The sequence below is a fragment of the Nomascus leucogenys genome, chromosome 4, assembly GCF_006542625.1.
Source record: "Nomascus leucogenys isolate Asia chromosome 4, Asia_NLE_v1, whole genome shotgun sequence".
In the NCBI taxonomy this organism is placed as follows: Eukaryota; Metazoa; Chordata; class Mammalia; order Primates; family Hylobatidae; genus Nomascus; species Nomascus leucogenys.
The window spans coordinates 117932044-117957371 of NC_044384.1; the positions used below are offsets into that span (position 1 = coordinate 117932044).

A 25328-nucleotide genomic window follows, 5' to 3' on the forward strand; every position below is an offset into this window, starting at 1 on the left:
AGAAAAGAAAAAAGAAAAAAAACTAAAGCAGTAGTAGTCCCATGCTTTGTATGGCAGTTGTTTTCATTTATTGTCTATTTTCATTTTTAATGTTGAGATGAGGAAGACCCTGTTTGACATTATTTTATTATTAACATTGTTAACATTATTCTTTTTTAAATTGTTCTCTATTTCTGTTCTGATTTTTCTTTTATTCTCCTCCCCCATGCACTTTCTCCTTTTTTGTTTTTAAAATCTAAAATTTAGCAAAAGATAATTATTTTGTTGAAGTCAGAATTTCTATAACTTTTATAGAAATTATTTCAGTATTTGATACCTATTGATTATATCTCTCACCCAGTGTTTCTGCCCACATTACAATCGGGCACACACATTTATCAAAGTTAACAAGTCCAAAAAAAGCCACTGATAACCTTTGTAAAGTTTACTAGGAACTATAATATTCTAGAATACTACCTCTAGTGAGGATAGTGCAGTTATTCAGGAAAGATTCATATAAAAATTTGCCAACCTGAAAGACTATTTTGTACTTCTTGAGCACTGCCACAACAATATTATCAGAATTGTAGTTGTGTCAATATTTGTCAGGACACAGGAAAATTAATATTAATGAGCTTACTGTATTCTAGTTCCAAGTCCTCACCATGACCCTAGGAGGCAGATGCTATTTTCCCATTTTACTGATAATAAAACTGCACCTTGGCAATAATTAGGAAACTGCTCCAATCACAGAGTATAAGAAGCAGAGATTTAATGAGACTACAAAGCCTATGTTCTTTTCACTTGACCATGGTGCTGCTCTCTGTCAGAAGAGGAAGAATTCAACACCTTTGGATTATCTCATTCATACAGATAATTCAGTTTTATAACAATCTATGCTTTCTCTGGAAGAAATTATTTTTCTGCCAGTCATTTGCCCAGATCGTCATATGTCAGGTCATTTCTAATTATCTGCTAGAGTAATTACAACGCTTACTTTCACGGAAAAGAGAACTGACTACCTGTGAAAAGCATTTTCTTGTGAATCCCGTTCATCCAGCTGAAATAAAAGACACTCTTAGAATGATCCTTTAACATCTTTGAAAGTCTGATAACTTATAACTTTCCAGGAGTGATTTTTTTGTGGGGTTTATAGAGACACATTCATCCTGCTGGCAATAGTTCTTGTTAAAACCAGCAATAGTGTTATATTGGTCTGCAGCCTGCTCTATGGTTGTTTCACTCCAGAGAGATGGGAAGGAAATTAGTCTGTGGCCCAAGCCCAGGGCACTACCTGCTGAAATCCCTCAAGGTCTGAATTTATCGTGTATTTGATCATAAAAAATTTTAAGAGCAACTCTGGTATTTTTTGACATTCAAATGTGGATTCTTAGATTTAACTGTTATTCCTACAAAAATAATTTAAAGCACTGTCTGATAACTTGTTTAAAAATAAGCAGTGAGTGACTTTTCGTGTTATAAAATCCATGAGTTTGTAATTATGCTTTTAAAAAGAAGGCAAAAACAAATCAAAACTCCTTGGTAACCACTGGGCCCAATTCTTGACGCTAAAATTTAAAGAGAACTCTATTAAGAATCTGTTCTGCCTTTTCTATCAAACTGTATTTCGGGGTAATCAGAATAGGTCTAGTTGAGAAAGTTATTCCCTACAGAAGAATTTTACCCCATGGAAGGAGTGGTATGATTAGATAATCACCATTTTTAACTCGTATTAAAATAACTGATTCAACAACAATCAGTGGCTGAAACCATTGGTTAAAAGATTGATAGTCTGGGCATGGTAGCTCACGCCTATAATCCCAACACTTTGGGAGGCCAGTAGATCACTTGAGCCCAGGAGTTCCAGACTGGCCTGGACAGCATGGCGAAACCCCATCTCTACAAAAGAACACAAAAATTAGCTGGGTGTGTAGGTACACACCTGTAGTCCCACCTACTCAGAAGCTTAAGTTGGGAGGATCAGTTGAGCCTGGGAGGTGGATACTGCAATGAGCCATGATCACACCACTACACTCCAGCCTTGGCGACAAGGTGAAACCCTGTCTCAGGAAAAAAAGGGGGGTGATTTATGGAGAAGTTTACAATGGTGGGATTAGATTGTCACTGCCTAAATCCAGTGGTCATTTTTATCATCGCTAAAAGCCATTTAAGCCTCCTGGCATGAAACCATAGAAATACATACTGAAGTATATAAAGAGGAAATGACATATATAGGATTTGCTAGAAATACTTCAGATGGAAGGGGGGACAAAGATGACGTAAGAATGGTAAAATCTTAAAAACTGTTTAAATCTGAGTGATGGGAATATAAGGGTTCCTTATACTGGTCTCACTTTTGTGTATTTTTATTATACAAAGTTTTAAGATAGCACCAGTGTTTTGGGAATGACAAAATTGAAAAGAAGGTTACTTAATGTCTTTTTTTCTTTGTCTTTTTTTACAACAAACATGATGGTTATATCTGTTTCATCATATAAAGTTGTTATACCCATACTTGTGAGAGTTACCCTATAAAGTTACAGAACTAATACCATGTCATTTTGACAGATCTTTCCCTAGATCATTCTGACCTAGTTGCAGAGTTGTTGAAGGAGCTGTCTAACCATAATGAGCGTGTAGAAGAAAGAAAAATCGCCCTCTATGAACTTATGAAACTGACACAGGAAGAATCTTTTAGTGTTTGGGATGAACACTTCAAAACAATATTGCTTTTATTGCTTGAAACACTTGGAGATAAAGAGGTAAATGGCAAAATATGTAAACAGTAGCCTTTCCTTCCTGTCTCTTTTACATTGCCTGTTAATCCGGTGCTACACGGATTTAGAAATTGGGAGAATGAGTCTCTTCTGCTGCTTCTTTCTGCGCGAACTTTTCACTGTGAAGTACGTTTTCTTCTAAACCAAGTAACTCAGCAATTTTGAACAATTAACAGGAAAAATGAAAGGTTGCGGGCTGAATTCTTATAGAAAAGTACATGTTACTTGTTTTACATATTTAGATTAGTTGTTCAGGAGCAACTATTTATTTATTTATTTATTTATTTATTTATTTATTTTGAGGAATAATCTCACTCATTCTCAAGCCCAGGCTGGAATGCAGTGGTGTGATCTCAGCTCACTGCAGCCTCCACTTCCCAGGCTCCAGTGATTCTCCTGCCTCAGCCTCCTGAGTAGCTGGGATTATAGGCACGTGCCACCACCCCTGGCTAATTTTGTTTTTTTTGGTAGAGACGGGATTTCACCATGTTGGCCAGGCTGGTCTCAAACTCCTGACCTCAAGTGATCCACCCACCTCAGCCTTCCAAAGAGCTGGGATTACTGGCATGAGCCACCGTGCCCAGCTCCAAAACTTCTTTTTATAGTCTGAATGTAGTTCTTGATTTCTTGCAAATAAAATAAGTATAATATAAATTTTCAATTAGAGATAAGAAAACTTAATTACGTAGTATACTGCATACTTTATGCAGTTATGTACAACTCCTCCCCCAATATTAAGACCCTTAAGTTACAAAAATTGAAAATGTTAAAGATTATCTACAACCCAAAATATTTAAATGTTTCTTCTTAGCCTACAATCAGGGCTTTGGCATTAAAAGTTTTAAGAGAAATCCTAAGGCATCAACCAGCAAGATTTAAAAACTATGCAGAATTGACTGTCATGAAAACATTGGAAGCACATAAAGATCCTCATAAAGAGGTAAGTTACCTGGCAGTTAAAGTATTATTCCATTATTTTATTTCATGAAACATGTAGCCATTGTGTAAAATGTAGCCTTATTAATGATTTTCTTGAACATTTGCCTTGACATTCAGGGTAATACCTGATCAAGATGCAAGCATATTTTTTTCTATTAAATGAACTGAACAGTGATAATCAGAAAGGCCAGCTCTAGGAAATAATTTATTTAATTTTGTTTTCTCTTTCACTTCACTTTTAGTTTTCTACTTAGAGTTTAGCAATCTTATTTTCACTTTTCATTTAGCAATAAGAATTTGATTTTTTAAAATAACTAATGAAGATAAGAAATCATTGTTTTGTGGGGGTTGTTTGTTTGTTGAGTCGGGATCTCACTCTGTCGCCCAGGCTGGAGTGCAGTGGTGTGATCACAGCTCACTGCAGCCTCAGCCTCCCGGTTCCAGTGATCCTCCCACCTCAGCTTCCCGAGTAGCTGGGACTGCAGGCATGCACCAGCACACGTGGCTGATTTTTGGTATTTTTTGTAGAGATGAAGTTTCACCATGTTGCCCAAGCAGGTCATTGTTTTTTTTTTTATACTTTAGGTTTTAGGGTACATGTGCACAATGTGCAGGTTTGTTACATATGTATCCATGTGCCATGTTGATTTCCTGCACCCATTAACTCGTCATTTAGCATTAGGTATATCTCCTAATGCTGTCCCTCCCCCCTCCCCCAACCCCACAACAGTCCCCGGAGTGTGATGTTCCCCTTCCTGTGTCCATGAGTTCTCATTGTTCAATTCCCACCTATGAGTGAGAACATGCAGTCTTTGGTTTTTTGTCCTTGCGATAGTTTACTGAGAATGATGTTTTCCAGTTTCATCCATGTCCCTACAAAGGACATGAACTCATCATTTTCATTGTTATTTTTAAGTGATAAATTGCCTAGAGGAGCTATATATCTGTTGCAAGTTTATTCACCAAAGTAGTGAGGACAGCTTTCATGGAAGAGTTCCGTGAACCTGTTTCATAGTACTTGGTAGCCATGATATCTCTCTCCCTTCTTCACCAGTGACATCGATTAGATAACTATGAGGATTGAAAGAATTAGAAAAAAAAGTTCAAATAGGGACTACATTTTTTTTATTTCAATAGATTTTTGAGGAACAGATGGTGTTTGGTTATATGAATAAGTTCTTTAGTGGTGATTTCTGAGATTTTGGTGCATCCATCACCCGAGCAGTGTACACTGTACCCAATGTGTAGTCTTTTATCCCTCACCCCACACCCACTCTTTCCCCCAAGTCCCCAAAGTCCATTGTATCATTTTATACCTTTGCACTCTCGTAGCCTAGCTCCCACTTACGAATGAGAACATATGATGTTGGGTTTTCCATTCCTGAGTTACTTCACTTACAATAAAGGTCGCCAATTCCATCCAGGTTGCTGTGAATGCCATTATTTCATTCCTTTCTATGGCTGAGTAGTATTCCATGGTGTGTGTGTGTGTATATACACATACACGTGTGTGTGTGTGTGTGTGTGTACATATACACAGTTTCTTCATTCATTGATTGATGTGCATTTGGGCTATTTCCATATTTTTGCAATTGCAAATTGTGCTGCTATAAACACCTGTGTGCAAGTATCTTTTTCATATCATGACTTCTTTTTTTCTAGGTAGATACCCAATAGTGGGATTGCTGGATCAAATGATAGTTCCACGTTTAGTTCTGTAAGGACTATATTTCTAAGAGAAAGCAACTGAGCAGTAGCATTAGGTATCTCTGGTAGAACCGAGACAAAAGCAAAAGACAAATCAAAAAAGGAAGTTTAAAATAGCAGTGAGATAAAATGAATCAGAGCCAAATGCAAGAGCTAAGCTATAAATTTCTCCGAAGAAAGCAGAAGTATAAATCTTTGTTACCTTGGATTAGGCAATGATTCCATAATATAACTAAAAGCAGAAGCAACCAACAACAAAAAAGACAATTTGGATTTCATCAGCATTAAATCCTTTTGTGCTTTATTAGCTTAGTGGTCAGCTAGAGGAAACATTTAAAAAAAAAAATTTGGCTGGGCATGGTGGCTTACACCTGTAATCCCAGCACTTTGGGAGGCCAAGGCAGGTGAATCACTTGAGGTCAGGAGTTCGAGACCAGCCTGGCCAACATGGCAAAACCCCATCTCCACTAAAAATACAAAAATTAGCCAGGTGTCATGGTGGACACCTGTAATCCCACCTATTTGGGAGGCTGAGGCAGGAGAATTGCTTGAACCCGGGAGGCGGAGGCTGCAGTGAGCCGAGATCATGCCACTGCATTCCAGTCTGGGTGACAGAGCAAGACTCTGTCTCAAAAATCAAAATAAAAATAAAAATAAATTAAAAATCAAAATCTTTTCTGTCCTTCAAAGGACATTATCCTGAAAGTGAAAAGACAACTCATAGAATGGGAGAAAAATTTTGCAGACACGTATCTGATAAGGTACTAATATCCATAATAGATGTTCTTACAACACAGCAATGAAAAGATGGCCCAGTTTTTTAAATGGACAAAGGATCTAAATAAACATTTCTCCAAAGATATACAAATGGCAATAAGCGCATGAAAAGATGTTCAACATCATTAGTCATTAGGAAAATGTAACCAAAGCCACAGTGAGAGACCACTTAACACCCAAAAGAAATATAGACAATATGTTGGTGAGGATGCAGGGAAATTGAAACCCTTGGGGTAATTACTTTTTTAAGAGATTTCACTGTGACTCTTTTAGAAGAGTGAATCATAACTTTTAAATATATCTGGATTTTTGCAGGGGTTTGGGGGTTTTTTTGTTTTGAGACCGAGTCTTGCCCTGTCACCCAGGCTGGAGTGCAGTGGCACGATCTCAGCTCACTGCAACCTTTGCCTCCTGGGTTCAACCCGTTCTCCTGCCTCAGCCTCCCAAATAGCTGGGATTACAGGTGTGCACCACCATGTCCAGCTAATTTTTGTGTGGAAACGGGGTTTCGCTGTGTTTGCCAGGCTGGTCTCGAACTCCTGGCCTCAAGTGATCTGCCCGGCTTGGCCTCCCAGAGTGCTGGGATTACAGACCTGGGCCACCTTGCCCGACCCAGTTTTGTTTTCTGTTTTTGTTTTTGTTTTATTCAACCATGTTTAGTAGTGGTACATCTATGGCATTTCACTGAAAGTTTAAAAATGATATCTAATACTTGTAGTTTAGTTACCTACCTTTTGACCCAAATAAGGCCTGTAGCATCCCTACAAAATATAAAATTGACACTCTTAAGATATTAAAGCTGAAATTAGCACTGGGTCTTCTAACGTCCAGTGTATTTTCTTGTTTTTTGTTTGTTTGGTTGCTTGCTTGCTTGCTCGCTTGCTTGGTTTTTACACGGAGTCTCACTCTGTCCTCCTGGCTGGAGTGCAGTGGCGCGATCTTGGCTCACTGCAATCTCTGCCTCTCCAGGTTCAAGTGATTCTCCTGCCTCAGCCTCCCTAATAGCTGGGACTACAGGTGCATGCCACCACACCCAGCTATTTTTTTTCTGTTTTTAGTGGAGACGGGGTTTCACCGTGTTAGCCAGGATGGTCTCGATCTCCTGACCTCGTGATCTGCCTGCCTCGGCCTCCCAAAGTGCTGGGATTATAGGCTGAGCCACCACTCCTGGCTTTTTTTTTGTTTCCAGTGTATTTCCCACTGTACCTTTCTAAGCATTTTTCACCTATTGAGATCATAACTGAGACACTGCCAAAGCAGCATCAAAAGCAGTTACTTTTACATGTTCTTAAGACTATCTTTAGAGATTACACACTCTAATAAGAAGATAGACGGCCATTTCTTGTCTTCATCACAAAACCAGTGTTTAACCCTCCCCAAGCTCAATAGAAAAGGAAGAAAATCATTAGGAAAACAAGGAGGAATAGTATGTTGACTTTTGACAACACATTAATCATATGATTTTTATTTTATTTCTCATTAATGTGATACAGAGGGCTCAAGCACTCCTAGAGATGAGAGTACTAATAATGAGCAGGGCTTCAGCATGGCTTATGCAGGGGACTCCAGTCACATTGTAATCTAAGTAAATAGAGCCTCCTCACCCTAACACAACTAGACCACAATTTGATTTAAAAACTACTTTAAGGCCGCTCATGGCAGCTCATATTTGTAATCCCAGCACTTTGTGAGGCCAAGACAGGAGGATTGCTGGAGCTCTGGAGTTTAACATCACCGTGGGCAACATAGCAAGACCTCATCTCTACTAAAAATAATAATAAAAAAAATTAGCTGGGCATGGTGGTGCATGCTTGTAGTTCCAACTACTCAGAAGGCTGAGGTGGGAGTATCACTTGAGCCTGGGAGTTTGAGGCTACAGTGATTGATGATCAAGCCACTGCACTCCTGCCTGGGTGACAGAGCAAGACCCTGTCTCAAAAAAAAAAAAAAAAAACTACTTTAGCCAACAGCAAAAAAGAACACAAGAAGGGAGAATAGTGTAATAAAGCCTGTGTATCCATCATCTAGCTTCAGCTGTTACTGACATTTTGCCAATCCTTTTTATCTGTAATCTGTACCCTCACTTTTCATGTTTGTTTACTGTAGCATTTTCAAAGCAAATTCCAAATATTATATTAAATACTTCATGAAGTTTATACTTCCAGGATGTAGTGTCATATTTTAAAAATTACTTTCTGGCTTAATTTCCTATTTTTTTTAGGTGGTGAGATCTGCTGAGGAAGCGGCATCAGTGTTGGCCACTTCAATTAGTCCAGAGCAGTGCATCAAAGTGCTTTGTCCTATCATTCAAACTGCAGACTACCCAATTAATCTGGCTGCAATCAAAATGCAAACAAAAGTGATAGAGAGAGTGTCCAAGGAAACCCTTAACCTGCTTTTGCCGGAAATTATGCCAGGACTAATACAGGTAAGCAACAAAGCTTGGAGAGGAATAAGCCATGATACATTTGGGATACAGTTATTTTAGGTACTTTCCAGGCATCATTACTGGCATGATCAAGCCTTCCTCCTGTTTGTCTGTAATATTCAGGACAAAGACTTTTCATAACTAGCCAGGGGGTTATAGATATGGGTGTGGTAAAATTTACACAACATAAAATTAACCATTTTTAAGTGTACAATTTAGGAGCCTTAAATACATTCACAATGTTATGCAACCATTAACCATTTTTAAGTGTACAATTTAGGAGCCTTAAATACATTCACAATGTTATGCAACCATCGCTACTATCCACATACAGAAATTTTTCATCATCCCAGACTGTTTTCCTAAATCATTAGGAAAACAAGGAGGAATAGTATGTTGACTTTTGACAACACATTAATCATATGATTTTTATTTTATTTCCCTCCATCCCCCCCAGCACCTGGTAACCTCTATTCTATTTTCTGCTAGATTCCTTGTAAGTGAAATAATACAATATTTGTCCTTTTAAGTCTGACTTATTTCACTTAGCATAATGTTTTCAGGGTTCATCCATGTTGTAGCTTGTATTAGAATTTAATTCCTTTTTATGAATGAATAATATGCCATTTATGTATTTGCCACAAATTGTTAATCTGTTCATCTGTTGATAAATATTTGGATTATTTCCTTTTTATTGACAAATATAATAATTTCCTTGTAATATCTTCATGCACTCATATATATACATCTAGAAACAGAATTTCTAGGTGTTGCCAGATTTCGCTCCCAAGTGGTTATACTAATTTACAGTCATAGATGTAATGTGTTTCGCTTTAGCTACATAAACCCAATCATAGAAACATTTTAACAAAAATGAGATGTGTTTTATAACATGCTTTAACTTAACCATACGTTGTGAACTCTTTCCATCCAATAAATGATATTTTACAATATGATTTTAATGGCTAATATTACATAGTATGTATATTAAGAACCCTTCTAAGGCCGGGCGCGGTGGCTCACGCTTGTAATCCCAGCACTTTGGGAGGCCGAGGTGGGCGGATCACAAGGTCAGGAGATCGAGACCACGGTGAAACCCCGTCTCTACTAAAAAAATACAAAAAAATTAGCCGGGCGTGGTGGCGGGCGCCTGTAGTCCCAGCTACTCGGAGAGGCTGAGGCAGGAGAATGGCGTGAACGCGGGAGGCGGAGCTTGCAGTGAGCCGAGATCGCACCACTGCACTCCAGCCTGGGTGACAGCAAGACTCCGTCTCAAAAAAAAAAAAAAAAAAACCCTCCTAAAGAGAACTAATCATTATGCATCTATAGTATTGTATTTTTTATTCTAGTCTAAGCTTAATATTACTAAATTGGGAGGTCCTAACATACGATCCAAATCTGTTTGTCTATGCCTTAGTACTAAGAACAGAGTATAGGCTGGGCACAGTGGCTCACACCTGTAATCCCAGCACTTTGGGAGGCCAAGGCAGGCGGATCACCTGAGGTCAGGAGTTCAAGACCAGCCTGACCAACATAGAGAAACCCTGTCTCTACCAAATATACGAAATTAGCCAGGTGTGTTGGCACATGCCGTAATCCCAGCTACTCGGGAGGCAGAGGCAGGAGAATCGCTTGAACCCGAGAGGTGGAGTTGCGATGAGCCAAGATTGTGCCACTGCACTCCAGCCTGGGTAACAGAGCAAGACTCTGTCTCAAAAAAAAAAAAAAAAAAAAAAAAAAAAAAAAAAACAAAGTATATATAATATGTATATGTCATATATATAATGGGTACTGAATCCATGTTTGCTAGATAAATAGCTTAGAGTATGAGGATACTAGCAAAAAGCTATTGTGGCTTTAAGTTCTTATAAATTTCTTATTTCCTCTGATGATAGGTTGGTGCAGGATTTTATTGCATACACAATTATTGGGAAAAGGCATCTTACCTATCAGAAAAGCAAAAGAACGCTAATGAACATAAATACTAGCATTTTAACTCTTTGCTATAGACTATTAAAATTAAGGTGTGTAGGTATTAGGACCAGAGCAATGAAAGGCAAGAAGGCAATGGCAATACACTTTTTGAATGCCTTCATATTTTCTCACTAGAAAATTATCTCACTGAGCAACTAGGATTGCATACAAAAAACATGAAAAACATCTTCAACAAAATTAGGAAAATGTATCCCAGTGAACCCCAAAATATGAGCAGATAGAGCCAAACCGCCACCAGCAGCAAGTTCCCCTGCAAATATCAGTAGTATGGAAAAGTGTGAAGGAAAGTCAAAAGTTACTTTTAAGACCCTGGGGCCAGAGAATCCCCCAAGTTCTCACCCCTAAAAGAGGTGTCCCCATTCAGAGTGAAAAGCTAAGTATACATAACTGATAAAAAATTGGAGGTAAAGGCAAAGGTCCTGCAGGAAGCCCAAATCATGCTGGGGTGGCATGGATCCTCAGGGCTCTTAGAAATACCTTGCAAAAGCTCTCTTCCAGAAAGAGCTTATTTAGCAAAAAATTCCTTGACTAGAATCTAAACTGAGCATCTATGCAACCATAAAAAAGAACAAAATCATGTCCTTTGTGGCAACATGGATGCAGCTGGAGGCCATTATCCTAAGTGAATTAATGCAGAAACAGAAAACAAAATACCACATGTTCTTGCTTATAAGTGGGAGCTAAACATATTGGGTACACACAGACATAAAAAATGGGAACAATAGACAACTGGAAACTCCAAAAGGGGTTGGGAGAAAAGGGAAGGGTTGAAAAACTACCCATTGGATACTGTGTTCACTGTTTGGGTGGGGGGAATCAATAGAAGCCCAAACCCTCAGCATCACACACAGTATACTTATGTAATAAACCTACACATGTACCCCCTGAATCTAAAATAAACTGAGCATTATAGCAATATTGTGGCAGAGGTGACTACCCAAAGGCCATATTTTTTTTAAAAGGTAACAAGAAGAAAGAATCCTGCATCAGTAAAGCTAGAAAAGCTTTCATGGCGAAACCCACTCCCCAAAACAGAAAATTTAGTTTAAAATATAGAATACAGAAAAGTGTATTTCACTTACACATGAGCAACAGAAAAGGGTTGTGGAGGTCAAGCCCAAAGATACTGCCTATTCTTCAAAAAAGAGGAAAAAAATAATGGCGTGAGGTATATTTACAGTGAAGATACACTAGACACATGGACACAAAGCAAATGAAAACTTAAACCCAAATTTAAGAAAACAAGGTAAAAAAATGTAAGAAAACTATAGAAAGTAATAAAAAGCATGAATCGGATATTTTAAAGCTTTTAAAGGGGAAATTAGACAATAGATCTATTGAAAACAGAGCAGTCAGAGCTCAAGAAATAATATTTTACTACCAGTCTTCAGTGGAATATACCCTAAAGATGAAAGAAACTGCAAAGAAATCTTGAACTGCATTCAATATATTCATAATTAGGAAAGATGCTGGTATGGTTATTTTTTAATAGTAATAACATTGATACACATATCAGATAAATAAGATAGATTAGGACAAAGCAAATAATGATGTTATAAAATGAAGTAAATCTTAAAACCTTAACTTTGAATTGGGTATGTCAAAATGAAAATATTATTTAATTTCTTACCTCAAAAAATGTTTCCTATTAGCCTCTGAATCAGTATCAACTCAGTAACACTGAGCATCCCTACCACCCAGATTGTGGTCTTCAAATACCATTTTCCACTCAAAAGAGTCAGGTGTCTTTGGGAAAATGACTGAGTCCAGGTTTGGAGCAGGTAATGTACAAAATGAGCCTGAGAATTCTTGACTGAAAGCAAGGAAACTATTCATATTTGAGGGTCAAAAAGAATAATGCTACAATGAATTAAAATACATCAAATTTTAAAGTGAAATTCATGAGTTTATATTGATACTTTAAAAACTGGCCAGCTTTGAAGATTATTGGGTTATTCCCAAAATTGGTTAATAAAGAGAAAGAATCAAAACACATACACTACCTATCCTATTTTCAGGATAACCAAATATTTGATGAGATAAAGTACTTTTAGAAGGATTCCAGCTAGTAAATTCAGAAGAAATTATTGACTTACAAATTATTTTTGGCCAGGTGTGGTGGCTTATGCCTGTAATCCCAGCACTTTGGGAAGCCAAGGAGGGCAGGTCACTTGAGGTCAGGAGGTTGAGACCAGCCTGGCCAACATGGTGAAACCCCATCTCTACTAAAAATACAAAAGTTAGCTGGCTGGTGACGGACGCCTGTAATTCTAGCTACTCAGGAGGCTGAGGCAAGAGAATGGCTTAAACCCGGGAGGTAGAGGTTGCAGTGAGCCAAGATTGCAGCACTGCACTCCAGCCTGGGAGACAGAGTGAGACTCCATCTCCAAACAAAAAATATGTATATATATATTTTTAGGCAGTGTGTGGTAGCTCACACCTGTAATCCTAGCACTTTGGGAAGCCAAGGTAAGAGGACACTTGAGCCCGGAAGTTCGAGACCACCCTGGGCAACATAGTGATGCCTCGTCTCTACAAAAAAAATTTTTTTTTAATTAGCCAGGTTTTCTTGCCTGGCTTGGTGGCTCACGGTGGCATGCCTGTGGTCCCAGCTATTCAGCAGGCTGGGGTAGGAGAATCATCTGAGCCTGGGAATTTGAGGCTGCAGTGTGCTGTGATCATGCCACTGCATTCCAGCCTGGGTGACTAAGCAAGAGCCTGTCTCCAAAAAATATATATATATATTATATATATACACACACACACATATATATATATTTGGCCTCATTGAAACAATGGATATATGAAGTGATTTTCAGTAGCCACCAGCATCGTTAGGTAAAAAGATGATGGGGCAGGGTGTATAATGGAGGAGTTAGACTAACAACATCTGAACCTACTGACCAATCTTAACATTACTGAAGGTGGGACAACTAAACAAAAGTTTTCTTGCCTGGCTTGGTGGCTCATGCCTGTAAACCCAACACTTTGGGAGGCTAAGGTAGGAGGATTGCTTAAGCCCAGGAGTTGGAGACCAGCCTAAGCAACATAATAAGAAACTGTCGCTACAAAAAAATTTTAAAAATTAGCCAGGCATGGTCGCATGTGCCTGTAGTCCCAGCTACTTAGGGGGCTGAAGTGGGAGGATCACTTGAGCTCAGGAGGTGGAGACTGCAGTGAGCCATGTTCATACCACTGCACTTCAGCCTAAGTGACAGAGCAAGATCCTGTCTCCAAAAAATAAAAATAAAGTTTTTTTTTTCTAAAGCAATTGAACCTAAATCTAATCCAGTCTTCAGTTTAACTGTCAGTTTAAAGGAAGTTCAGAGAATAGAGAAGCATGTTAAATTGTACCTTAAGAGTATATTCAGTCAAATTCAGAATGTAGGAAATTCTACGAGGAAAACTGCCAAATTCCTTTAATAAAGAAATGGCATGAAGAAAGAGGAAGAGGAGGTTATCAACTGTTAAAGATTTAAAGAGTCTCAAGAATCTAATCAACTTGGCCGGGTGCAGTGGCTCACGCCTGTAATCCCAGCACTCAGGGAGACTGAGGCAGGCAGATCACCTGAGGTCAGGAGTTCAAGACCAGCCTGGCCATGGTGAAGCCCCGTCTCTACTAAAAATACAAAAAATCAGCCGGGCATGGTGGTGCGCCTCTGTAATCCCAGCTACTCGGGAGGCTGAGGCAGGAGAGTCGCTTGAACCTGGGAGGCAGAGGTTGCAGTGAGCCGAGATTGCGCCATTGCACTCCAACCTGGGCAACAAGAGCGAAACTCCGTCTCAAAATTAAAAAAACAATCTAATCAACTTGAAAAAGAACAAAATTGGGGTACTTACACTCTCAATTTAAAACATATTACAAAGCTATGATAGTAAAGACAACATGGTACCGTCATAAGGTAGACTGATAGATCAATGAAATAGAATCCAAAAATAACCCTCACATTTATAGGCAATCGATTATCACAGTTTTTTGTGGGGAAGAAGAGTATTTTTAATAAATGTGATGCTAGGACAACTGGATTTCCACATGAAAAACAATGAAGTCGAACCCCTACCTCACACCATGTACAGAAATTAACTCAAGGAGTGATGCACAGAAAATGGCAGACAGAGTAGGAAGCTCCAAGAATTGATCCCTCTACTTAAGCAACCATTGAGCTGGCAAAAAATGAATAGAATCAACTTTTTTGGAACTCTAGGATCTAACCAAAAACTTATAGTAACCAAGAGAGTACTTAATGAAAGAAAGAGGCTTACTTTCAGTACTTTAGAATAATGCTACAATCAATTAAAATACATCAAATTTTATTTCAAAGCAAATTCTTTCTTTTTTTTTTTTTTTTTTTTTGAGACAGAGTCTCACTCTGTCACCCAGGCTGGAGTGCAGTGGCACAATCGCGGCTCACTGAAACCTCTGCCTCCTGTGTTCAAGCGATTCTCCTGCCTCAGCCTCCCAAGTATCTGGCTGGGACGACAGGTGCCTGCCACTGTGCCCAGCTAATTTTTGTAGTTTTTAGTAGAGACAAAGTTTCACCATCTTGGCCAGGCTGGTCTTGAACTCCTGACCTCATGATCCACCTGCCTTGGCCTCCCAAAGTGCTGGGATTACAGGCATGAGCCACTGCACGTGGCCTATTTCAAAGCAAATTCTTAGTATCATGTCATATTAAATACTTCATGAAATTTACACTTTCAGGACATAGGATAATGTTTTAAAAATTACTTTCTGGCTTAATACTTCCAGGACATAGTATAATGTTTTAAAGATTACTTTCCAGCTTAATTTCCTGTTTGTTTTAGGTGGTGAGTTGCCTGGATAATTTTTTTAATTTTTTGTAGAGATAGTGTCTTATTAGGTTGCTTAGGCTGGTCTCCAACTCCTGGGCTTAAGCAGTCCTCCTGCCTCCACCTCCCACAGTGTTGGGATTACAGGCATGGGCCGCCGAGCTAAACAAGAAAACTTTTTTAGGTGGCATCTCATTGAACGACACATAATGTCGAGTTGTCCCGCCTTCAGTGATGTTAAGATTGATCAGTAAGTTCAGATGTTATTAGTCTAACCCCTCCATTATATACCTTGCCCCATCTTTTCACCTAATGATTTTAGCAGCCACTGAAAATCACTTCATATATTATTGTAGCATGATTCTATTCACTTTGGCCAGCTCAGTGGTTGCTTAAGTAGAGGGGTCAATTCTTGGAGCTTCCTACTCTGTCTGCCATTTTCTGTGCATCACTCCTTGAGTTAATTTTTGTATATGGTGTGAGGTAGGGTTTCAACTTCATTCTGTTTCATGTACTGAAAATACTTTTTTACTTTCAGTAAGAAACTTACTTAACTGCCTACCATCCCCCATGCTCAGTAGCCTTGATGATGGTGGCCCAGATTTGTGGTGTAGCTTGCTGGTGCCAGGAGGGACATGGACCTTGTTCTCAAAAAATTGTGGTTATGTTTTGTTGTTGTTGTTGTTGTTGTTGTTGTTGTTGTTGTTGTTTTTATCTCTGGCATTCCCTGAGAGGCTGGCACAGAGACTAGCCTTTGTTTCATCTCCTATCAGGCTGAAGTGGCTTCCTAAGTGGAGTCTATTGAAAAGATTTAAAAACATACTATCCATAGCTACCTGAGGCAAGGGAGAGCAGACAAGACAAGCAGCAAACAAACGTCTGGGAAGGAGGAAGCTGAGGAAGAAGATAATTGGTGAAATAACAGTTTTGCTGGGCTACCACGTGTACTGAGGAATCCACCAAAAGTATGGTCAGAAAAGACCTTAGAGCAGGGGTCCCTAACCCCCAGGCCATGGACTGGTACTGATCCGTGGCCTGTTAGGAACTGGGCCACACAGCAGGAGGTGAGCAGTGGGCAAGCGAGCATTACCACCTGAGCTTCGCCTCCTGTCAGATCAGCAGTGGCATTAGATTCTTACAGAAGCATGAAGCCTATTGTGAATTGCACATATGAGGGATCTAGGTTCCATGTTTCTTATGAGAATCTAATGCCTGATGATCTGAGGTGGAACAGTTTCATCCTGAAACCATCCCCCCATCACCCTTCCCCATCCATGGAAAAATTGCCTTCCATGAAACCAGTCCCTGGTGCCAAAAAGGTTGGGGACCACTGTCTTAGAGGACCCTAGGCTTGGACCTCTGGATGTTCTTTGGGCTCCATGCAAGTAGGAGTTGGGCCAACACAGAATTGTAGGCAGCCTAGCTAATGGAATGATTACCCAGCTCAGAGTCAATCTGCAAAGACTGGGAGAGTTTGTCTTGTTTTGTTTTGACCCCAGGTATTTAAGGAAATCTCTGTCAGGTCACTGGCTGACCACTGAGGTAACAAAGAGACTTCAGTGACCACGTACCATAAACAAAATTTACTCAAACAAATCAGTGATCTAAATATAGCTACCAAAACTATAAAACTCATAGAAGAAAACATAGCAATAAATCTTTATGACCTTAGATTTAAGGTCATCCTCTATGGCGGATTATTAGATATGACACCTAAAGCATCAATGGTAAATAAAAAATAGGTTAATTGAACTTCATCAAAATAAATAACTTTTGTTCATCTCAGGACCTAATCAAAAAACTGAAAAGACAACCTATAGAATGGGAGAACATTCTTGCAAATTATATATCTGATAATGGTCTACTATCCAGAATATATATAAAGAACTCTTATAACTCAACAACAAAAAGATAAATAACTTTTAAATGGACAAAGGACTTGAATAGCTATTTCTTCAAAGAAGATATACAAATGGGCAGCAAGTACATGAAAAGATGCTTGGTGTCATTAGTTATTAGGGAAATCAAAACCACAATGAGATACCACTTCATACCCACTGGGATGATTGTGATCTAAAGAACAAAAATAACAGGTTTTGATGAGGATGTACAAGAATTGGAACCCTTATACATTGCTTGCATAAATATAAATTGGTGGTACAACTGCTGTGGAACGCAGTTTGGCAGTTCCTCAGAAAGTTAACATAAAGGCCGGGCACGGTGGCTCACGCCTGTAGTCCCAGCACTTTGGGAGTCTGAGGCGGGTGAATCACTTGAGGTCAGGAATTCAAGAGCAGCCTGGCCAACGTGATGCAACCCCATCTCTACCAAAAATACAAAAATTAGCCAGGCATGGTGGTGAGCACCTGTAATCGCAGCTATGTCGGAGACCGAGGCAGGAGAATTGCTTGAACCCTGGAGGTGGAGGTTGCAGTGAGCTGAGATCACATACTGCACTGCAACCTAGGCAACAGAACAAGACTTCATCTCAAGGAAAAAAAAAAAAGGAAAAAGATAAAGTTAACACAAAATTGTCATATAACCCACCAATTCTATTCCCAGGTATATACCCAAAAGAAGTCAAAGCAAATATTTAAATAGTTATACATGAATATTCATAGCAGCACTATTCACAGTAGCCAAAAGGCGAAAACAACCCAAATATCCATTAATAAATGGATAAACAACATGATATATCATACAATGGAATATTATCCAATCATAAATGTTACATTCCTATTCCACTCCTTGCCCATAATACCTCATTCTGCCATGTGATTCCCTAACTGTTCTGGGAAGGGACAGTGCGTGTCTTTTTGGACACTGAACATTATTTACCTGGCCTGTTCTTGTCACATACCAGGCACTTAAATATTTAAAATTGAATGCCATACTGTTTGCAGTGTTATTTGTAATAGGAAAAATTTAGTAGGAAGGAGGTTATTGGGGAGGAAGATGTAAACTTACAATACTCTAGAATGGTTAAATTAGGAAGCATACTAAATGAATGCCTCATATTATTATAAAGACCATATAGAAAAATTAATTTACATTATAATTGCAATTAAAATGATGAGGGAAAATAAAATTAACATAGTTTGATTGCATGACTTAGGAATAATGTACTTCTTTTAGCTAGATATCTATTGATATTTTAATGTTTCTGCAGTTGTTTTAGAAAGATAAAATGATTAGGACTTTAGTGGAGATGAACTCTATTTTTCCCTGGAGTAAAATGTGCATATTCATTCAGATAGAGTAAAATGTGTATATTCATTCAGATAATTGATTCAAAAATATTTCATGGATAAGATTGCTGTAGACTATTGAAATAGAGTAAGTAGTGTGATCAAAAGCATAAGTGGGGGAGATGGACAGAGAAAGGGAAGATGTTGGTCAAAAGGTACAAAGTTTCAGTTAAAGAGTATTAGGTTCTAGCTATCTATTACACAGCACAGTAACTAGTTAATAATGTATATTTCAAAGTAGCAATTATAAAAGAAAATGGATTTTAAATGTTACCACAAAGAAATGCTAAGTATCTGAGGTGACGGATATGTTGATTAGCCTGATTTGGTCATTCCACAGTGTACCTGTATTGAAGCATCACATTATACCCCATAAATATATACAATTATTATTTGTCAATTAGAAATAAGTTAATTTTTTAAATAAAATTAGGTTATTAAAGGCACAATAAAAGCATAGGGGAATAGTTTACATAGACTGGATTTATTAGAGAAAGTAATTGCAGGGATGGAACAGATGTAAAACTTAATTGGGCCTGGATTATAGGACTACCTTGAGCCACCAAACCAATGATAGGTTTTATTGGATAGTGAGGAGCGCTGACTGCCTTAAAACCTAATACTTTAGGAAAGTTAGTCTGGAGACTTTTTTCAGGGTGAATTGGCAAGGGAGCAGCCTCAGAGTCAGAGAAGTGCAGCTTTCCAGACTAAGTAAGAACCTGATATAGAGGGTTAACAGAGTGAGGGCGCAGTAGGGGAAGTGAAGGGAGAGAAGGGCATTGTCTGTGCTTGAAAAGGTTAAACAGTTAACTTTGATCTGCAGTTTTCTCTCCTCAGTATGCTCGAGATTTCATCTTTCAGCTGCATCTTCTGTCCCTGTTAAAAAGGTAGTTTTCTCAGATCCCCTGGAGTACTAACAGTGGACTTCTCTCCATAGGGTTATGATAATTCAGAGAGCAGTGTTCGGAAAGCTTGTGTCTTCTGCCTGGTGGCTGTTCATGCGGTAATTGGTGATGAACTAAAACCACATCTCAGTCAACTTACTGGCAGTAAAGTAAGTAGTGCTGCTGTGTTTTAGAGATGGTGGCCATAGTACATCCTTCAAAACTTAGTTATATGTCTGTAACAGTAAGCTTTTTATTTGGCATTTAATAAGTCAGGCTTTGAGCATCCAACTTGCCCTTATTATTTCTGTTTTGTATTTTATCTTTTTCTAGACTCTAACATTTGTTAGATGTTCACTCAGGTGAAGTCAGCAGTTTGTTGGGGTGGTCGGTAGGTTTCTGTGAGAGAAAATGCCTGCAGCTTCTAGTTATTTGTAATAGTCAGCTGACTCCTTACCAAATCCCAGACCCAAATCTTTACCCCTGAGCACTGTTTTATTAAGAATAAATAGACTGTTGTGGTATATATATTCATGGATTACTGTATATCTCTCAAAATATAGAATACTTGCACATTTAAAAATTTTTCCCCTTAAGAACTATGATAATCAAATATTTGTTCTCCTTCTCTTTCTATTCTCCAAATTAATGTGCAACTTTAACTTGGTGTGTTAAAATAAAAGTTTTCTGATTCATTGTTCAGACCTAAAAAAATAAATAAGTCTTGCCTTTCTCATTTGATTGCTACTACCAGTACTTTAAAATTCATTCAACTAAGGTGGCCAGGCAAAGTGGTTCATACCTGTAATCCCATCACTTTGGGAGGCCGAGGTGGGAAGATCACTTGAGACCAGGAATTTGAGACCAGCCTGGGCAACATAGTGAGAAGACTGTGTCTCTAATAATAAAAATAATAATAATTGTTTTGAATTAGAAGTTTGTTCTCAAGGGTGAAGATAACTTCTGATTGTTGAATCATGGCTTATGAACCATTGAGCAGAAAGCACTCACCGTCACTTAAAGAGTTTCTGAAACCCTAAGGATTGTCTTACTGTGGTCAAATTTATCTTTTAATAGCAAAAAAGCAGAATATACATATAATGGAAAATCAGCCTAGGTAACACACTTTACATTAAGTTATAGATAGATTAAACAATAATTCTTAACTCTGGGTTACAAACCACTTCGAGACTTAGGTAAAATCTCATCTTAAGAAAAATGCATTCAGATAAAACCATGAGAGACCAAGTTTTAAAAAAATAGAAAAATGCATAATGGAAACAAGTATATGTCGTTTCAGAGGGTTCTGTGATCCCCTGAATCCCATGGCTACCAGGTTAAAAACTCTTGGATCAAAGAGTTAATGTTTAAAAAGCAAACCTTCCAAAACAAAGTTCAGCACTTTATCAGAACAGTAGGTAGCCAGTAATCATGTTACATGTGAAGACAGTAGGTAGGTGGAAAAAATATTTTGGAATAACATTAGATGAAACAAGTAGGCCAGATGTGGTGGCTCCCACAGCACTTGGGAGGCCAACGTGGGAGGATCACTTGACCTCAGGAATTCAAGACCAGCCTGGTCAACATAGGAAGACCCTGTCTCTACAAAAAAAGAAAAAAAACTAGTGAAGCACGGTTCCACGTGCCTGTGGTCCCAGCTACTTGGGAGGCTGAGGTGAAAGGATTGCCTGAGCCCAGGAGGTTGAGGCTGCAGTGAGCCATGATCACACCACTGCATTCCAGCCCAGGCAACAGAGCAAGACCCTGTATCCAAAAAAAAAAAAAAGTAGAATACGGAATTGTATATTTATTGATTACAAACTTCATAAAGTCATGATCTCATACAAAGACTTCAAAATGACAGAGATATTAAAAACATTCTTGGTAGGATGACAGTGGCTTCGTGGTCTAAGATCTTAGGTCCTGTAACCCAAATACCTGAATTGCTATTTTTGCCCACTTTTTACCCACCCCTGTGACCTCAGGCAGTAACTTAACCATTCTATATTGTGATTTCCTCGTCTATAAAATACGAAGATGAAGATATAATGTAAAACAGCATATTGTGTAACACCTAGTACTCAGTTGTTTGTTATTATTGCTTTAATGGTGACTTCTGAGTTTACTTTAATGTTATATTAGTCTGTTTTCATGCTGCTATAAAGAACTGCCCTAGGCCAGCTACGATGGCTCACGCCTGTAATCCCAGCACTTTGGGATGCCGAGGTGGGCGGATCACAAGGTCAGGAGATCAAGACCATCCTGGCTAACACGGTGAAACCCCATCTCTACTAAAAATATAAAAAATTAGCCGGGCGTGGTGGCAGGCGCCTGTAGTCCCAGCTACTTGGGAGGCTGAGGCAGGAGAACAGTGTGAACCCGGGAGGCAGAGCTTGCAGTGAGCTGAGATTGCGCCACTACACTCCAGCCTGGGCGACAGAGTGAGACTCCATCTCAAAAAAAAAAAAAAAGAACTGCCCTAGACTGGGTAATTCATGAAGAGGTTTAATTGACTCACAGTTCTGCATGGCTGGAGAGGCTTCAGGAAACTTACAATCATGGCAGAAGGGTGAGCAAACATGTCCTTCTTCACACGATGGCAGGAAGGAGAAGAATGGGAGAACTGCAGAGCAAAGTGGGGAAAAGCCCCTCACAAAACCATCAGATTTCATGAGAACTCACTATCACTAGAGCAACACAGGGGAACCGCCCCCATGATTCAGTCACCTCCCACAAGGACCCTCCCCCAAGACATGGGGATTACAATTCAAGATAAGATTTGAGTGGGAACACTGAGCCAGACCATATCAAAAGTTTTATATGTGATCCCTACAGTATATTTTGAAAAGACATGATAAAATACTCTGTCATGAACAACTTTCAAGACTTAGAAACTTTTTTGATTTTTTATGTTTTTTTCAGATGTGCTAGGCAAAAAAAATAATTTTTTGTTCTTAATTATCAACAATAACTTGGGCATTATGATAACCCCCAGCCTAAAATCTATCTTTCAGAGTTCACATATATGTATATAATATTTTAATGAGTATCTTACAATTTGGAGCAGCTGCTCAAATGACATTTATTTGGCTTGAATCTGCAGATGAAGCTACTGAATCTTTACATCAAACGTGCACAAACGGGTTCTGGAGGAGCTGATCCCACTACTGATGTTTCTGGACAAAGTTAGTGAAGCTCATCACGGCGAACCAGGTCTCTCAAAAGAAAGGACAGGTAGACCACCCTCATCAATGAAAGGAAATTCTCAAACACATCCTTTGGAACTTACTATTGTTTCCCAGTTTTAGTTTTTTGTTTTGTTTCGTTTTGTATTTTCTGTAACAGAGGACTATCCTCAGTCTGCATGTAACTTTTATGATAGTTATTCCAAATTCAAGAAGAAGCAGTATTAACATCAATTGATCAATACAAAGTAATTTTTAATCTAATTCATCATTTCACATGTTTGTACTTTGTCTTCCCATTAACCTTTGCCAGTGTTATGATTGTATAAATTTTTTTAAATGCTGGTTAAACAGGAATGCTTAAAGCTTTAAAAGTTTAACAGTCTAAAACATTTTTGCTTTTATTCAACTGCAGAATAATATTTTTATTGCTACTTTGAGTTTTGTTCCGTATCATGTCCTATGCTAGAAATATTTAAATGATGTGAAACAAAGCAGGACTAATTTGAACTACAGCTGGACTCTGTGTGATGGTGATACATGTCATTAGTTGCAACTTCTTTGGGGTGATCTATAGTTTGAAAACTAAAACCTCAAAGACAGATGTTACAGAATCAGCCAGTTCTATAAAACTGATATTGTCTGTTGGTTATTGATCTTGCCATCTTTATTTAAAACCATGTCCCTTCTATGATCCCTTAAGAAAGCTGCACCAAATCATCTGCCTGTTTTTTCTTGATACTTACTGAAATAGAAGGTTTTATTGCAGGGTTTTTTTTGGTTTGTTTGTATCTTTGTTGTGAATGATGCTTTTTTGTATTTATTAATATCAAATTCACTTATGAATAAACTTGATAATGGAAACAGACAAAAAAAATCAAGTGCGTGTGTGTCCTTGACCGTCTTCTGTTTCTCACGTAATAAACAAACTAATTATTGAGACATGGGAGTGACCAGCACCTTTTCTTTAAATGGTGGAACCTGGTTTCCTTTTACCATGAAATTGTCGTACTTGAAAATATTGATCCTGATGAGAGAGAAGATGGTGCCAAAGCTGTCGCTGTCTTTGTATAATGGGCTCAAATTCTCTACCTCTTCAGGGCTAATACTTTTAACTGAGCTGCTGCCTATAGTCTTTTGGAAAACTACTTAAAGGGTGATTTTCTGTTACTTTTTAGCAAATTTTTTTAATCATCTCTTGCTATACCCATTCTTTTCATGTGCAGCCGACTTTCAAAAATTACCAGTTTTGGTGAAAGGCCAAATTAGATAATTTGGAACCAGGATACTAATGATTTCTCATCTTTACTTTTTTTTAATCCTAATATAAAGTGAATTTGATTGAAAAGGCAAATAGCTATTAGGGAAGCAATTTGCTATTGTTACAGAGTTATCTGTACTTTGTTTAATTGAAAAAAATGTAGAAATGTATGTAAAGAATTTAAGACGAGTACTGAATGGATGATTTGTCATAGGCTTTCCCCTTGCTTTCTGTTCTAGCAGCAGGAAAAGTTTCTCTATATCCTCTCCCTCTACCTGTAACAATTTTGTTTTCTACTGTTAATTACATTGTGTATTTATAGTTCTATGCTTACTGTTGTGCATATACTGGCAATAAAACTGTACATAACATTACTTGAAAAAGTTAATAATGTATATCAGTTTTTCTGTCTCACTGTGTAACAAGTCACTCAGTTTTATTTTAACTTTAGACGGTCTTTTATCAGTGGTGGTCTCTTGAATTTTGTAAGTTCATCTGAGGAGAAAAGATTTTTCAGGTGTAGCTACTACAATCAAAGGTATACAGCTACATACGCATGTATATATTACAGCTTATCTGTAAGAAGAAAATGCATTTTAAACACTGAACTCTTCTCAGTAGCATTTTATGACCTTTGGATATGTTTGTAATCACCTCGAATCAAAATATTGATTTAATTTTAACCTCTGGTTTAAGATACTGCTTTAACTACTGTTGACAACTAAGTAGAGTGACTTAAGCTGAATAGTAACTCTAACTGGAAAATTAGCACCTGGTGTCTAATGGCAGACAGGCACTCAAGAAATGAATTAACTACACAACAGAAAAGTATGGTTTAATGTGTCCAAATGAAAGCTAGTAGATATAAACGTGAAAAAATTGTGTTTACCATTCTATAATCTCAGTTGATAAGACTATAAGAAAGCTGGTTATTTAAATCACTATATACAATACACCCTTAATTTGTTCATTCCAGAAACATACTTAGATGTCAGCTACTTAAAAATGGTCACGAAAAGCTACTGTTTAAATTTTTCCTCCTGCTATTCTCTCCCAAATTATTAATAAGTGTTGTTCATTTACTGCACTGCTGAGAACTAATTAAAATTATATATTCCAGATTGTAAAACATGTTTATTTCTTCTGGGTTTCAAAATCTGTAATATACTTCTGACATTTTCAAGTAACGTGGTTTGAACCTGAGGCTTCAATTTTGTAGTTAATCTGCTGTGTTCCTTCATATTTTATTCTTACAGACTTTAAGTCAAAATTACTTTTATTATCAAGTTATGTCTTACAGTAAAAGACTGGAATCTTACTGATAACATCATTGATAAGGCCAGATGTATTTGTTAAT

The 25328-nt window shown here is 38.1% G+C and overlaps 1 protein-coding gene across 38 annotated transcripts in view; it reads left to right on the forward strand.

Moving 5' to 3' along the window:
* The window catches only part of CLASP2 (cytoplasmic linker associated protein 2), a 222561-nt gene extending 197461 nt beyond the window's left edge, over positions 1–25100 (forward strand). For 37 of the 38 annotated variants that reach the window (XM_030812195.1, XM_003256835.4, XM_030812207.1 and 34 more), the window contains 5 exons: positions 2548–2741; positions 3568–3696; positions 8401–8607; positions 19579–19695; positions 22629–25100. In XM_030812195.1, the coding sequence (XP_030668055.1) occupies positions 2548–2741; positions 3568–3696; positions 8401–8607; positions 19579–19695; positions 22629–22715 (734 nt within the window). In that variant the 3' untranslated portion in view covers positions 22716–25100. The remainder of the gene's footprint in view (positions 1–2547; positions 2742–3567; positions 3697–8400; positions 8608–19578; positions 19696–22628) is intronic. The other variant, XM_030812199.1, reaches the window with a different exon arrangement.
* Positions 25101–25328: the final 228 nt, after the last annotated feature.